General features: G+C 40.0%; 1 protein-coding gene across 6 annotated transcripts in view; it reads right to left on the reverse strand.

Moving 5' to 3' along the window:
- The window catches only part of SEMA5A (semaphorin 5A), a 451,159-nt gene that overhangs the window by 84,920 nt on the left and 350,959 nt on the right, over positions 1 to 15,280 (reverse strand). For all 6 annotated transcript variants that reach the window (XM_053913864.2, XM_024578532.4, XM_053913861.2 and 3 more), the window contains one exon: positions 2,172 to 2,289. In XM_053913864.2, coding sequence (XP_053769839.1) covers positions 2,172 to 2,289 — 118 coding nt within the window. The remainder of the gene's footprint in view (positions 1 to 2,171; positions 2,290 to 15,280) is intronic.

Here is a 15,280-nt window from a genome sequence, read left to right on the forward strand (position 1 = left end):
GAGGGTAGAGGTGGGGGAAGGAGGTGGGATTGGCTGGGGTGGGGTGGAGGGATGGGGAGAAAATGCAGACAATTGGAACTGAATAAAAAAAAATTTTTAAATTAAAAAAAAAGAAATCAAAAGGATTAAACATGAAAAAAAACAAATAAAATAGTTGAGTTATATGACACTTCCCATTTTCTACATGGGAGCCTACATATATGAGAAAAATACATTGCTTTGTTTCTTGAGTATTGCTCAAAGTGACATAATTTATTCTCTGTTGTTGCATGCTTTCCATATTGTTACCTTTCTAAAAGTGCATCTTGATACATGACACATTATATAGGATGAGAGGATAGGAATGGCTTTGTATAAGGAAATCACTTGAAAAAGAAAAAAGGAAAAACCCTTATGTGTTTCCCAGACAGCGAGTCAGAAAGCACATCTCAGCTACAATTTTAAAGCAGAGAAGGTGGCAAGATAGCTTCAGCCCTGGGGCAGATTCACATTGCCCTCTGACCTCCCTGAGTTTACAAGAGAAATGTTCCTCTCAGCAGCAGTGACAAGTTCAGTAACAGCCCTCTTGATCCCTTCTTAAATACTGGATCATCTCCACTTTTGGACTGTAGAAATATACAAGACACATATTTGTTATAAACCAAGTGGCAGCATGTGTATTTTCCATTACATAAGTAAGTATGTCTCAGATATCCAATAAAACCACCATGGGTCCTAGACCCATGTCCTCATTGCTTAAGAAGAACTGCTGTTATATTCATTTGCTCTTTTTACCATCAAAATTTTAAGGTCAAATATCTAGAAGAAGGTGTGCTGATTCTTCTGAAGTGCATGTCCCTGCCTTAGAGCTGCATGTCAGAGGTTGAATGTCATTTTCTCTGGGTGCAGGAATGGAAGGTGAACACCATTGTCCTTGCTGAGTGTTGGTCAGAAATGAAAAGGAACTTGAAACCCTCGCATTTTTTAAATCAATTTCAACAGATGCTGCAGAAAAGCTTGCTCTTAAGATCAGAGATCTGAAGCAATAACCCAAAGGACTAGCAGCTAACCCCCATGCAAAGATTTGCGTGGAGCCCAGAAGAGGCTCTGAATTCAGAGTTGCACTGTAAGTCCTTGATCTCGTGCCAACATTCGGGGAAGGACAATGTTTTAATAGCCCTGGCCTTCATCATGTAACTGCCTGATTTTCCCACTTACAAATGGAAGGATGCCTTCATGGACATGGGTTTAGATAATAGAATTAGCAGGCTCCTAGATAGGAAGCAGACCCACAGTTCACGTGCCTTGGGCAATTCTGTATTGAAGAAACAGCACAGATTTCAAATCACGGCATATGTCACTTCCCTGCTCAGCCCTGTCTTACAGAGCAATACCAGAACTGACAGTCACAGAAATTAGCAGTTATGTGACAGCAAAGTAACTTAATAAATTTGCAAATGTGTGGAAGCTAATAGCTTTTGATCAGATTATCTGAGGAAATAAAGAAAGTGGGATTTTTAAATTACAGGTTCAAAAGACAAAGGAAAAAAAAATCAGTTGGTTCCCAGAGTGAGTATGCAAACAAATAAGTTGGCAAAAGAAAATGTAGAATCTGTTCTCTTGGATTCAGATTCTAAGCTAAATGCAAGCGAGCTTCTCTTCACTCCGCAGAATTTATTGTGGGAATGTACATTAGATTGTTTCTCCCAGACTTTGCTGTGACCCTGAGCAGAATCTACGAGACTGTCCCACATGGGATTCAATGGTAATATCCTTTAGTTCATTCATTTAAAAGCTCTACTTAAATGGGCTCCTGGAATTATAGCTCCCAAAGGAAATTGATGGTTGTGGGAAGTACTATTTTATTAATGCTACAAAGGGTACAATAGTTCAAACCAAACTTTGGAGATAAAAATCCAAGTATAAAACAGAGATATTACACCCCATTTTCAAGCCAGTACTGTTTTCTCATAAGACACGTCTCTTCAAAACAGACAAAAAGCTTCTGCCAGTATCCTATCTGGCTCTTGTGCAAGCTGAGAGCTGAGTAAGTTAAGAGAGCACAGGCAGGGTGTGCTGAAAAGGTTCTAAGATAAAAATGTGTGGATGTCATTCAAGTGCTGCCTAGGACCAAAGCACAGCGGGGTTACTGTGTATGGCGTGTGCAGAGAACTGAGAATGCGGACACTTACAGGACAGCTGGCAAGGGTCTGCTCCCACTGAGTCATGCTCAGGCTCTCCTCCAGGCTGGTGCATTTCTTCATCACCACGTCCCAGCCACAGTAAGGGTCCTGGGCCCCGATGCAGGCACTGGAAACACATACGTGAGGGTCACTAGAGAGGCCACTTAACTGCACTAAAATGCAAAACGAGGCATGCCTGGCCCTCATGACCTGACATGGGAAGTAATTATGAAAAACAAAGTTTTAATCTGCACACACCTGGAAGTATCCAATAAAATTAAATAACTAATTTTCATTGAAACACCTCTTTTTTTCTTTAAGCTAGAGAGCAGACTGACTATCTGTACCAACATGAACCTTTTCGGTGTCATCAACAGAGCTAAAGTCAGAATTTCACAATGCTCAAAAATACGAGTTGTTTTTATCACCATCATCACCACCACCAACACCCCCACCAGTACTATTTGTTGAAAACCTACTGTGATTTGTCAAATTATCTCATTTAGACACAAACAACATTTATAGGGAGGTATCATTAACACTTTTTTATTATCACCATAATGATCATTACCACCATCAATATCATCATAACTATCTTCAGCAGTTATTATTTGTCGAACACCCACTGTGGTATATCAAGTTACTGTATCATTTAGACACCTAAAACCATCATGAGGGAGGTATTGCTGAAACAACAAAGAAAACAAAGACACAAAATTTATGGAATTGGCCCAAGGACAAGCAAATACGCCCAAAACCATGCAACATGGTAAGTTCAAATTTAATAAAACAAGTCTTTCTTTTCAGTACCATAGCTTAAAAATGTATTAAAGTTTTGAATTTAATAGTAGTTTAATACAGCTGTCTACAATATTCAACATATTATTCAGCAGTATTGTAGATAGCGGATATTTTATTTTAGCTCTGTGTCATTGAAGGAGCTAACACACAACCTGGGCATTATCAGATGAAGGTTTGGCCCCCACGTTATAAATAAAACACAAGGCAGAGGAGAGGATGGAGCAAGTAGACAGAGATAACAGTCACAGAGCCAAAATTATACAGAAGACCACCCTGCAGGAAAACAGGGCATTAAACACCTGGGCATTCGCTCTCTGAGCGGGCCAAAAGGTCAGACATGCAGGAAATGCATTTCCAAGAGTTTATTTTAGCAAACATGAATTCTAACTGAGCAGCATCAGACTGAAAGTGGTTGGCAGGCTCCACAGTGAGGAGCTGGGGGAGAGGTTTCTCTTTTTACAGAGAACACATGGAAGCAAGCAAGGAAGCTGTGTGATGCGCTCTAGCTTAAGTGGTTGCCGTGTCTGGGAAAGCCTGGTTGGCTGTGTGCGACTGGCGTTCTTGAGTGTCATTGTGTCGGCTTCTGGCACATTGGCCCCGGCTTAGGTGTTGGTTTGCTTACACAGGCTGCCAAGGCACTGGAGCCACTGCAGCCCAATGGTGCCCTTGTCTGATTACTTTAACACACACATACTATTAACACTTTCATGCAAAAAAACAAACACCAGCAATAAAAAGCAAAGTAAAAGACTTCCTTCACCAGAAGTAGGCAGTGTTTACACATATATTTGGGAGATAGTGTCTCTATACAAATAATGTGCATGTGAGGACATACACCTGTATTACATATTATACATGTGTCTGTGTGTATATATATTGTGTGTGTATATGTATAAATACACACACATATACACTATATGCAAACACATATACACATGCAAAAGGGACTGTAACACAGCCTCATGTTTTACTTTTTTTCACATAATTATATATCATAACACTTTTTCTTTCAGTAAATACAGCTCTGCCTTATTCCCTCTAACATCTCTATAGTGTTCTGTTACCTTGATGAGCTAACGTTTATTTAAATCCTTGAAAGCACGGCTGAAATGTACATTTTGTGCATATTTTCTACATGATAAACTTCTACTGATGAATGAAAAGATATGGGTTTTAATAATTTTGCACTGATCGACCATATGACGGGTGCCTCTTTTTCTTCTCCCTGTTTCATGTTAGATATGGCCTTTAAAAAAATAACTTAGCTCTTTCTAATGGATGAAAATTCAATTTTCTAGTCATCTGTTTTATTTCATTGTAAAATGAAGATTTAGAGTATGTGTGTGCAGTTATTGATTATCTGTATTTCTGTTTGTGTAGACATCCATTTATAACCAATTCCTGCTTTTGTTTCTTCTTAATTGGGTCATCGGTTTCAGTCTTTTTTATGTGTCCATTGGCAGCAAAGTTTTCTATGTTAAAAAAATGACACTCTGTCAATAGCATTTCCACTATGTTTTCCATTTGTCACTAAATGTTTTTTCTTTGAGGTTTAAAATTTTATGCAGTATATTTTGTGAATCTTTTCCTTCATAGCATCTGGATTTTCTACCATATTTAGAAGGAGCTTCTACTCTTAAAAAATCATAATATTGAAAGAGGGGGGAAGATGGCGGCAACATAGGTGGGAGCAGAATCCACTTGCCCTCAGTGCCAGGGAAATACCTAGCTGATCTGAGGAGCAGAGCGAACAGCCAACAGTACTCCAGCATATACGAAGATTAGAGACCAAAGATAGAGGACATTGAAAGATCTGACGGTAAGAAGAGTGCTCAAGGACAATAAGGTCCCCGGGACCCGGGACCGCGCGGTACAAGGGCTGCAGAGGCGCCAGCCCTGGCGCAGGGGCTGCTGCAGGAGTCCTGAGAGAGGGCCAGGCTGCGCTGTGAGCAGCCAGGTGCTTGATTGGACCAGGGGGGCTTGAAAAGGAGGAATTTCTCAAAAAGAAAAAGAAAATAGAGACACTCAGGGGCTAGTTAGAGAACTCTCGGTGGTGGCCGAGGCCCCTGGCGCCCCTCCCCCCTCTGCCCCTGGACTGCGAACGGGGAACGCGGGATAAGCAGCACCGGGGCTCACCTGAGGTCCGGTTGCGCGCGGTAGCGCGCGCGCAGATTAGCGAACGGGGCCGTTCATGAAACCCCGGAGGGGCGCCCACACCTGAAACCTCCGAGATCTTTTGGAGCAGAGACTAGCTGCTCCACCCACAGACCCAAAACCTCGGAACCGAGGACCACGTGATTCGGTCCCAGGGCGGCCCCGCCCACCCGAGAGTCTCAAGCCCCGGGCAGCTGGATCGGGCCCCCAAGCGTAGAGCCTCTGGCTTGGCGGCGGGCTGCGCGCTCACCAAGCGTAGGGCCGGCTGGATGCGCACTTCCCAAGCACAAAGGGGCTGGCGAGAGTCGTAACACCAAGGCGGCTGAACCAGCAGTTTGCGGCGCGCCAGCCTCCCTAGCCTGGGCGGCTCGATCGGTCGGCCGGCTGCGCGCTCAGAGCCCAAATAACGTCACAAACCCGAAGCGGCTGGATTCCCCTGCTGCGCGCGCACGCGTCCGGAGCCAAAGCGGCTGGAGCGGCCACTCGAGCGTCCCAAGAACAAAGCTGCTGGATTGGCTGATCAACGGCCTGATTGCCTGCCAGGGACCACACCTACAAAACAGTGAAGAGTGTGACCCAGGAAGGAAGAAAAGTGAAACCAATCCTTCCAACCACCCCCTCCCGTTGCACAGACAGGACAACAGCAGAAATAACCTGAACGGTTTAAAGCCAACAGAAGATTTTTTTTTTTCCCTTTTTTTTTTTTTTTCCCTTTTCCTTTCCCCCTGAACTCCTTCTTCCTCTCTCTCTCTTTTTTTTCTTTCATTCCTTCTTCCTCCCATCCTTTACCATTTTTATGTCTTCTTCCTCCCTTCTTTTATCTATTTCTATGTTTTAATTTTTGTTAAAATTCCTTCTTATCTTGCCTCCGATCTTTCTTTAATCCTTCTTCCCTCCTTCCTCCCTTTCCTCCTTTCCTATTTCCTTTTTCCCTCCTTCCCATCTTTGGTTTTGTTTGTTTGTTTGTTTGTTTTTTCCTTTTCTTTCTCCCCCCCTTTCTATTTTTCCCACAGGTGCGACAACAAAACCTGGAGTGCTGAAAAGACTAGAGTTAGACCGTGTTAAACACATAAACGTCAGCTCAAGACCAGTGAGCACAGGAGAGTAAGGAGACAGCACCACCGAATCCCATTGGCATTCTACCATAGAAGTTCATATCATAAACCCAGGGATTCAGAACAAAGCAATTTAAGAAGCAGAGGCCAACAAGAAGAGCCTCACAAACAATGGGAAGACAAAGAAACAATTCCCAAATGAAAGGAAAGGAGGAAGTCTCAGAAAGAATACTAACCGAAAAAGAGGCAAGTCAACTATCAGATACTGAGTTCAAAGCAATGGTCATCAGGAAGCTCACTGAGCTCTCTGAGCTCAAAGAGAACTACCAGAAACTACAAGGAAACTACAATGAACTCACTGCAAACTATATCAACATGAAAAAGGAAATAGAAAATATCAACAAGAGCCAAGAGGAAATGAAGAATACAATTTCTGAATTGAAGAACACAGTAGAAGGAATTAAAAGCAGACTTGATGAAGCAGAGGATCGGATCAGCGAGCTGGAGGATAAAGTAGAAAAAAACACCCAGAAGGAGCAAGAAAAGGAAAAGAGGCTCAGAAAGAATGAAGAAGCAATAAGGGAAATGCAGGACAACATGAAACGTAACAATATCCGTATAATAGGAATACCAGAAGGAGAAGAAGAAGAGCAAGGGATAGAAAACCTGTTTGAAAAAGTAATGATGGAAAATTTCCCTAATCTGAGGAGAGAAAAAGTCACCCAAATCCAGGAATCACAGAGAGTCCCAAACAAGAGGAACCCAAAGAGACCCACTGCAAGACACATCATAATTAAAATGGCAAATTTCCAAGACAAAGAGAGGATCTTAAAGGCAGCAAGGGAGAAAAAGGAAGTAACATACAAGGGAGCCCCAATAAGGTTAGCAACTGACTTCTCAATCGAAACGCTCCAAGCCAGAAGAGAATGGCAAAAAATATTCCAAGTAATGAGAACCAGAGGCCTCCAACCAAGACTACTTTACCCAGCAAGGCTCTCAATCAAGATAGAAGACCAAATAAAGAGCTTCCCAGACAAAAGAAGTCTAAAAGAATACAGCTCCACCAAACCAGCTCTGCAAGAGATGCTAAAGGGACTGCTTTAAGGAAAGGAAGGAAAAGAGAAAAACAGAGGAACACAGGTAGGAAATAATGGCAATGAATAACTACCTATCGATAATAACCTTAAATGTAAATGGATTAAATGCTCCAATCAAAAGACATAGAACAGCTGAATGGATAAGAAAACATGACCCACACATATGCTGCCTACAAGAAACCCATCTCAGGACAAAAGACTTACACAGACTGAAAGTGAAGGGCTGGAAACAAATTTTCCAAGCAAACGGACAGGAAAAAAAAGCAGGGGTAGCAATACTCATATCAGACAAAATAGACTTCCAAAGAAGGGCCATAAAGAGAGACCCAGAAGGTCACTTCATAATACTCAAAGGAAGAATCCACCAAGAAGACATAAACATTATAAATATATATGCACCCAACATAGGAGCACCCAAATACATAAAGAAAATCTTGGAGGATTTCAAGAAAGATATTGACAGCAACACAATTATAGTAGGGGATTTTAACACCCCACTATCAAAAATGGACAGGTCTTCCAAACAAAAGATTAACAAAGATATTGTGTCACTTAACAATACCCTAGAGGAAATGGACTTAACTGATATATACAGAGCTTTTCATCCCAAAGAAGCAAAATACACATTCTTTTCAAGTGTCCATGGATCTTTTTCAAAGATAGACCACATGATAGGACACAAAGCAACCCTCAACAAATTCAAGAAAATTGAAATCATATCAAGCATCTTCTCTGACCACAAGGGTCTGAAACTAGAAACCAACCCCAAGGGTAAAAACCCAAAACACTCAAAATCATGGAGACTGAATAGCATGCTATTAAACAATGAATGGGTCAAGAACGAGATTAGGGAAGAAATCAAAAACTTCCTGGAAACAAATGAAAACGAACTCACAACAACCCAAAACCTATGGGACACAGCTAAGGCAGTCCTGAGAGGGAAGTTCATAGCAATACAGGCCTACCTTAAGAAGTTAGAAACAGTTCACACAAACAACCTAACCCTACGCCTACAAGAACTGGAGGAACAACAACAAAGACAGCCCAGAGCAAGCAGAAGGAAGGAAATAACCAAGATCAGAGCAGAACTAAATGACATAGAGACTAAAAGCACAATTGTAAGGATCAATGAATCCAGGAGCTGGTTCTTTGAAAAGATAAACAAAATCGACAAGCCTTTAAGTAGGCTTATCAAGAAGAAAAGAGAGAGGATCCAAATAAACAGAATTAGAAATGAAAGTGGAGAGATTACAACTGATACCACAGAAATACAAAGGATCGTAAGAAATTACTATGAAGACCTGTATGCTAAGAAATTTGAAAACCTAGATGAAATGGACACATTTCTAGAAAAATATAATCTTCCAAAACTGACTGAAGAAGAAGCAGAAAACCTGAACAGACCAATATCAGCAAAGGAAATTGAAGCAGTCATCAAGAAACTCCCATCACACAAAAGCCCTGGACCAGATGGTTTCACAGGAGATTTCTACAAAGCATTTAAGGAAGAACTAACCCCTATCCTTCACAGACTATTCGAAAAAATCCAAACTGATGGAAGACTCCCAAACTCTTTTTATGAAGCCAACATCATCCTAATCCCAAAACCAGATAAAGACACAACGAAGAAAGAAAACTTCAGGCCAATATCGCTGATGAACATAGACGCTAAAATTCTCAACAAAATATTAGCAAACCGCATCCAGCAATATATTAAAAAGATCATCCACCATGACCAAGTGGGATTCATCCCAGGGATGCAAGGATGGTACAATATTCGCAAATCAATAAACATAATACATCACATCAACAACAGCAAAGACAAAAATCACATGATCATATCAATAGATGCGGAAAAAGCATTCGATAAGATACAGCACCCATTTCTGATAAAAACACTCAGCCAAGTGGGAATAAAGGGAGCAGTCCTCAACATAATTAAGGCCATATATGAGAGACCTACAGCCAGCATCACATTCAATGGACAAAAACTTAGAGCTTTCCCACTAAGATCAGGAACAAGACAAGGATGCCCTCTCTCACCACTCCTATTCAACATAGTATTGGAAGTCCTAGCCACAGCAATCAGACAAGAAAAAGCAATAAAAGGCATCCAAATTGGAAAGGAGGAAATGAAACTGTCACTGTTTGCAGACGACATGATAGTGTACATGGAAAACCCTATAGACTCCACTCAAAAACTACTCGACCTAATAAATGAATTTGGCAAAATAGCTGGATACAGAGTCAATACCCAGAAATCAAAGGCATTCCTGTACACCAACAACGAAACTGCAGAAACACAAATCAGGAAAAAAATCCCATTCGATATAGCAACAAGAAAAATAAAGTACCTAGGAATAAACCTAACCAAGGAGGTAAAAGACCTGTACTCAGAAAACTACACAACACTGAAGAAAGAAATTAAGGAAGACACAAACAAATGGAAGCATGTACCATGCTCATGGATTGGAAGAATTAACATCATCAAAATGGCCATACTACCCAAAGCAATTTATAGATTCAATGCAATCCCTATTAGAGTACCCATGACATATTTCACAGATATAGAACAAACATTGCAGAAATTCATATGGAACCATAAACAACCTCGAATAGCAGCAGCAATTTTGAGAAAGAAGGACAAAGCAGGAGGTATCACAATACCTGATATCAAACTGTATTACAAGGCAACGGTAATCAAAACAGCCTGGTACTGGCATAAAAACAGGCTCATAGACCAATGGAACAGAATAGAGAGCCCAGAAATAAACTCAAATCTATACGATCAATTAATATTTGACAAAGGAGGCAGGAGCATAAAATGGAGCAAAAACAGTCTCTTCAACAGATGGTGTTGGGAGATCTGGACAGCTACGTGCAAAAAAATGAAACTCGATCACCAACTTACGCCATACACGAAAATAAACTCAAGATGGATAAAAGACTTAAATATAAGCCGTAACACCATAAAAGTCCTTGAAGAAAACATTGGCAGGAAAATCTCAGACATTCCACGCAGCAACATCCTCACAGACACATCCCCTAAAGCAAGGGACATAAAGGAAAGAATAAACAAATGGGACCTCATCAAAATAAAAAGCTTCTGCATGGCTAAAGAAAACAGCACCAAATTACAAAGAGAACCAACAATATGGGAAAACATATTTGCCAATGATACCTCAGACAAGGGCCTGATCTCCAAAATATATAAAGAACTCACACGACTCCACTCCAGGAAGACAAACAACCCAATTAAAAAATGGGCAAAGGACTTGAACAGACACTTCTCCAAGGAAGACATACAGAAGGCCCAGAGACATATGAAAAGATGCTCAGCATCACTAGCCATCAGAGAGATGCAAATTAAAACCACAATGAGGTATCATCTCACACCAGTCAGAATGGCCAACATAAACAAATCCACAAACAAATGTTGGAGAGGATGCGGAGAAAAGGGAACCCTAGTGCACTGTTGGTGGGAATGCAGACTGGTGAGGCCACTGTGGAAAACAATATGGAATTTCCTCAGAAAACTAAAAATGGAACTGCCCTTTGACCCAGCAATTCCGCTGCTGGGATTATACCCTAAGAACACTGAAACACCAATCCAAAAGAATCTGTGCACCCCAATGTTCATAGCAGCACAATTTACAATAGCCAAATACTGGAAGCAACCGAAGTGCCCATCAGCAAACGAGTGGATCCAAAAACTATGGTATATTTACACAATGGAATTCTACGCAGCAGAGAGAAAGAAGGAGCTTATACCCTTTGCAACAGCATGGATGAAACTGGAGAGCATTATGCTAAGTGAAATAAGCCAGGAAGTGAGGGACAAATACCATATGATCTCACCTTTAACTGGAACATAAGCAATAGAAGGAAAAAGCAAACAAAATATAACCAGAGACATTGAAGTTAAGAACAATGTAACAATAGCAAGGGCGGGGGTGGGGGGTGGGGGCGGGGACAGTGGGTAGAGGGGATTACAGGAACTACTATAAAGGACACATGAACAAATCCAAGGGGGAGGGTGGAGAGGGGGGAGGGAAGTGGGTTCACCTGGGGTGGGGTGAAGGGATGGGGGAAAAGGCATACAACTGTAATTAAATAACAATAAATAAATTTAAAAATAAAAAAAATAAAAAAAAAAAATCATAATATTTACCCAGGATTTCTTCTGATTCGTCTGTTGAATCATTTCATTTGCCTCTGTATCTTTTATTTTTATTTTTAATATTTTTATCCTCACCCAAACACATGCTTATTTATTTTAGAGAGGGCAAGAGAGGGAGAGAGAGAAGAAGACAAACATCGATGTGAGAGAGAAACAGCAATCAGTTGCTTCTTGTATGCACACAGACCTGGAGTGAACTTGTAACCTAGGCATGTGCCCTGACTGGGAATCGAACCCATGGCCTTTTGTTTCACAGGTGATGCTCAACCAACTGAGCCACACTGGCTAGCGCTACCCCGTATCTTTGATACATTTGAGATATATTTTTAGTAACTTTCCTTCCTTCCCTCCAAAAAAATTAAAAATAAACAAAAACATATTTTAAATCCAAATCATTCAAACTTCAAACCAACAAAAACAGATTCACAGCTTCGAAGTAAGAGCAAGGAAGCTGTGTAGGGTATCCTTCTCTGTTTTCTATTAAATTCAGGTAGCATCTTTTCAAACACAAATTTACATCACAGTGTGTGAGCATTGGTTCTTAAAAATCTCTTCCTCTTAAGGTTTAGAATACAATTTCTAATAATTTACTCTTAAATAAAAATTTATTTTAATAATCAGTTCAGTTAGTAAATTTCACCTGTATTTATAGTATATAAAACAAAGCCCAAATTTTTCAGTTTTAAGACACATAATTATTGATTTAATAACATCTTTTTCTTTTTTCTTTTCTTTTTTATTTTTGCAGGGGATAGGAAAGATGAGGACTAACGAGTTCATAGGACCAAGGACAGTGCCCATTTTGCATCTGTGAAATAAGATTATTTCATATAATGGAACCAGGCCCCAGGACAACAAATTCTCCCAAGTAACTCTGCCTCTGCAGACATTGTTCGTAGGAAAATACCCAGAGGAAATTTACTTCAGCTGCAATGCGACCTCTAAGACAGACCTGGGCAAAGGGTGGGAACTAAGAACCCTTTGCCTGCTGCTGCGGCCTCTCCAGGCTGTGACAGTGGGATCCGCCCCTAGTGTCCCAGTCTTACTGATGGCCTGGCTGACAGCAAGCACAGTGGGTACCACACATGGAAACTCCCATGTCTGAGCCATTTTTACGTCGGTGAGCAGTAGGGTAAAGCTACACTTACAGAAATTATTCAAAAAGTCTGAATTCCTTATGTTTCTTATTAAATTAAGCAAATTCCTTAACGTGTTTCTCTTTTCTTTTTTTAAAAGATTTTATTTGCCTAGTTTGCTCTCGTTTTTGTTTTATGTGTGGCCGTTAATAACTGTGAGTTTGCTGTCATTTTTACTGTTCCTATTTTTGATCTTCTTTTTCTTAGGTAACTCCCTTTAACATTTCATATAATAAGGGCTTGGTGATGAACTTCTTTAACTTGACCTTATCTGAGAAGCACTTTATCTTCCCTTCCATTCTAAGTGGTAGCTTTGCTGGATGACAACTGTAATAGCATAATCAATAAATATATTTAAAAAAAAAGATTTTATTTATTTATTTTTAGTGAGGTAGAAAGAGGAGGAGAGAAAGGAGAGAGTGTGTGGTTTCCTCTTGTGCGCCCCCTACTGAGGACCTGGCCTGCAACCCAGGCATGTGCCCTGACTGGGAATTGAACCAGTGATCCTTTGCTTCGCAGGCTGGTGCTCAGACCACACTGAACCACACAAGCCTGGGCCTTAACATGTTTCTTATTAAATTAGACAAAACTAAAAATATGAAAAGGTGGAAAATTCCTCCAATTTCCTAACTTTGCCCCAACCTTCCCCTTGTAAAGCTACCTCAATCGATGAAACAATGCCACAGGGTTACGCAGAATATTTTAAGCTGTTTTAAGTGAAAATCTGTTGTACAAACATCACTTTCTTCCCAAAATGCTGCCAGTTCTGTGTGATTTTAACTTCCACTTATCCCATAAAGTATTAAAACTTCTCTATGAACACAAATGCCCATCCATTAAAAATACCACTTATATATGTTTTACTCACTTAAAATATTTAATACCATGGGTTAAATTCTGATAAGCTCTACCTTTATTCTTAATTATGCTTTAGGAAAAATGAGTCATCATAACATATATTTTGGAAGGTGGGTCTTTGAAAGAGACCATGTGGAAAATCATGGACTTCCTGTTAAGGATCACAAAAGTGGCTTTTCTTTATTCCACTTTGAAAATGTTTTCTTTATATGATGAATCTTTTTAATTTCCTTATTTTGTGAGGAATTTAATTATTCTCAGTTAACTTATTGTCCTCGTGTTGGAAATTTTGCAAATTCAGAAAACATCAGAATCTGAAGGATTAATTTGAAAACACATTTATCGAGAGTATGTTGTAGAGCTAAATGTGTATTTAGAGTCAGGCCTTAATTCTAGAACAAGGATAAACTACTCACCTTTTTGCAGGATATTGACACTAATATTTATCAAAACTCTTCCTTTGCATGTTAAAGTTAGCAGTTATGCTATTTGCCAATTTGAGTAATAAGAACATACATATATTCATTAAAATCTTTTCACTGTATTTTTGGACAATTGGAGCTAATTACTGAATATGATCCCCTCACATATCAGGTTGCCTAAGTACAGATAACCCTCTGGCTTGTTTTTGTCACACCAATTGTCATTATGTCAGCTTATTTTGCTGTAAAGAATTGTTGCCATGTTAACAAAATGTATCCATTAAACACAGGACATTAAAAAGTATTTCAATGGTTCATTAATTCAGCTCATACTGAAGAGCACTTGCCATGAATGAACTAGACTTTGAAGGTGGTGCGTTTACTGTGGAAAACACAACAGACATAGTCACTGTACCCAAAGAACTTACCTTTTATTAAAGGAAAAAATCATGAAGTGATTATACCGATAAATAGCAACAATTAGTTGCAAAGGAAAAACCACAAGAAAAGAATGAAAAGCAAAAAAAAAAAAAAGTCAAACTGCTCTTATATATTATTTCTCCTCTGTTAGGAAATTGAATAAAAAGCTGAACCCAAAACTGTTGGCTGCCTAATGCACAGCTAATAAAAGCTAAGGGTCTATGCTGCTGGATTCAAATTATGGAATATTTTTAGTACCCCTTATTATTCTTAGAAACATATTTCCCATTGCAACAATAATGTATAATTAATTAATATAAATTATAACATGGTCACATTTAAATATTTGGCCAAAGAAGAAAAGAAAAAAATATGCATTCATACCATGGTTGTAGGGGAATGGAGTGGGCAGAGCAGAAGGCAGGGGCAGCCCATGGTATCACTACAGGATGGCACTCGTATGTTCTTCTTTGTTTTTATTTTCTACCTGGATCAAAATCTATATCTATATCTATCTATATTATTGTCAGAGGTGGACTTACAATGAAGCTAAAGAAGCTTTACTTCCTGAGACTTTTACTTCTTTAGTCCATGAGGCCTTTTCAGGCTCTGCCATTGGCCTTAGTCATTTTACAGTTACAATGTGATGTTCTTTTCCTTGGTGAGAACCCCTCCCAAATGGTATGAACGTCAGGCCCCGCAACACCTACATCTCTCCCTGACCATTGCAGAACAGTCGTCTGGCGTCCGTTTCCTAAGCTACTAGTCAGGTGCCACCTTCTCTACATTTTGACCATTCCTTTTCCGCCCTGTCCAGGACCTGGGCGTGTTAACTTGTGACTTCCCTGGAAGACCCTGGGTCCCAGCCCAAGCCCACCTCAGACCCCCTCTTACAATGTGCTCTTCACAATTGTAATTAGCATGTTGACGAACATACTTTGCTCCCCCGCTTCTGTTTTTTAAACAGTTGTGATGAGGACACACACACAATGATT

The sequence above is a fragment of the Desmodus rotundus genome, chromosome 1 (assembly GCF_022682495.2).
Source record: "Desmodus rotundus isolate HL8 chromosome 1, HLdesRot8A.1, whole genome shotgun sequence".
Classification (NCBI taxonomy): Eukaryota; Metazoa; Chordata; class Mammalia; order Chiroptera; family Phyllostomidae; genus Desmodus; species Desmodus rotundus.